This window comes from Perkinsus marinus, assembly GCF_000006405.1.
Source record: "Perkinsus marinus ATCC 50983 genomic scaffold scf_1104296976168, whole genome shotgun sequence".
Classification (NCBI taxonomy): Eukaryota; Perkinsozoa; order Perkinsida; family Perkinsidae; genus Perkinsus; species Perkinsus marinus.
Window position 1 is genome coordinate 1 of NW_003200484.1, and position 962 is coordinate 962.

The window sequence follows — 962 nt, forward strand, 5'->3', positions numbered from 1 at the left end:
ATGCCTCCTCAAACTATTCAGCTTGGTTTGAAGAAGAACGATCGTCTTACTCCCAGCGACTACGAGAGGGATATTCGTCATTTGCGCTTCGAATTGGAGGATGGTCAGGATCTTCCCTATCTTCTTGGTGATGTCCTCAACATCCACCCCATGAACGAGGCTGGCAGAGTTAGTGCTTTCCTTCAGTCTTATGGTCTCAACCCCTCGGAGATGGTCAAGATCACTCCTGTATCCGAGAACATCGATGCTCGCAAGCGCGCTGCTTCTCTCCGTCCCCGTACTATCTCCCAGCTCTTTGAGGAGTCTTTGGATATCTTCGGTCGTCCCAACAGGGCTTTCTACAAGACTCTGTCCAAATTCGCTGAGGATCCCAAGGAAAAGGCTGAGCTGGCGTTGATCGGCAACCCCGATGATACCAAGGGTCGTGATATGTACACCAAGCTGGCTGGTGAGACTGTGACCTTCGCTGATATCCTCAATAAGTACACCAGTGCTCGTCCTTCTCTTGATCAGTTGATCACTCTCATCCCTTGCACTAAGCCTAGGCTCTATTCCATTGCTAGTTCCCCGAGGTTCGTTGGTCCTAAGGCCATCGAGCTTGCTGTTGTGATTGTTAACTGGACTACTGCCTCTGGTGTCCGAAGAACTGGTACTGCTACCGATTATATCCAGCGTATCGTGCCGGGTCAGAAGACTACCGCCACTATCACTTCTGGTAGCTTCAAGTTCCCCGAGAGCCCGATGACACCTATGATCATGGCTGGCCTTGGTACTGGTCTTGCTCCCTTCCGCGCCTTCTCTCACGAGCGTGCTTGGATGAAGCGTCAGGGCATCCAGACTGGTCCCATGTGGCTCTTCTATGGGTGCCGTCATCAGAGTAAGGATTACATCTTCGGTAACGAGCTCGATGGTTTCGTTAAGAGGGTGCCATCACTGAGCTTCATCCCGCATTCTCTCGTGAC

General features: G+C 51.7%; 1 protein-coding gene across 1 annotated transcript; it reads left to right on the forward strand.

Moving 5' to 3' along the window:
- Pmar_PMAR007094 (NADPH--cytochrome P450, putative) lies at positions 1 to 957 on the forward strand (the record flags this gene model as incomplete). The annotated part of the gene is made up of 1 exon (XM_002764771.1): positions 1 to 957. A coding segment is annotated over one exon (957 nt), but the record flags the coding sequence as incomplete, so codon positions are not given.
- Between the last annotated feature and the right edge of the window lie 5 nt (positions 958 to 962).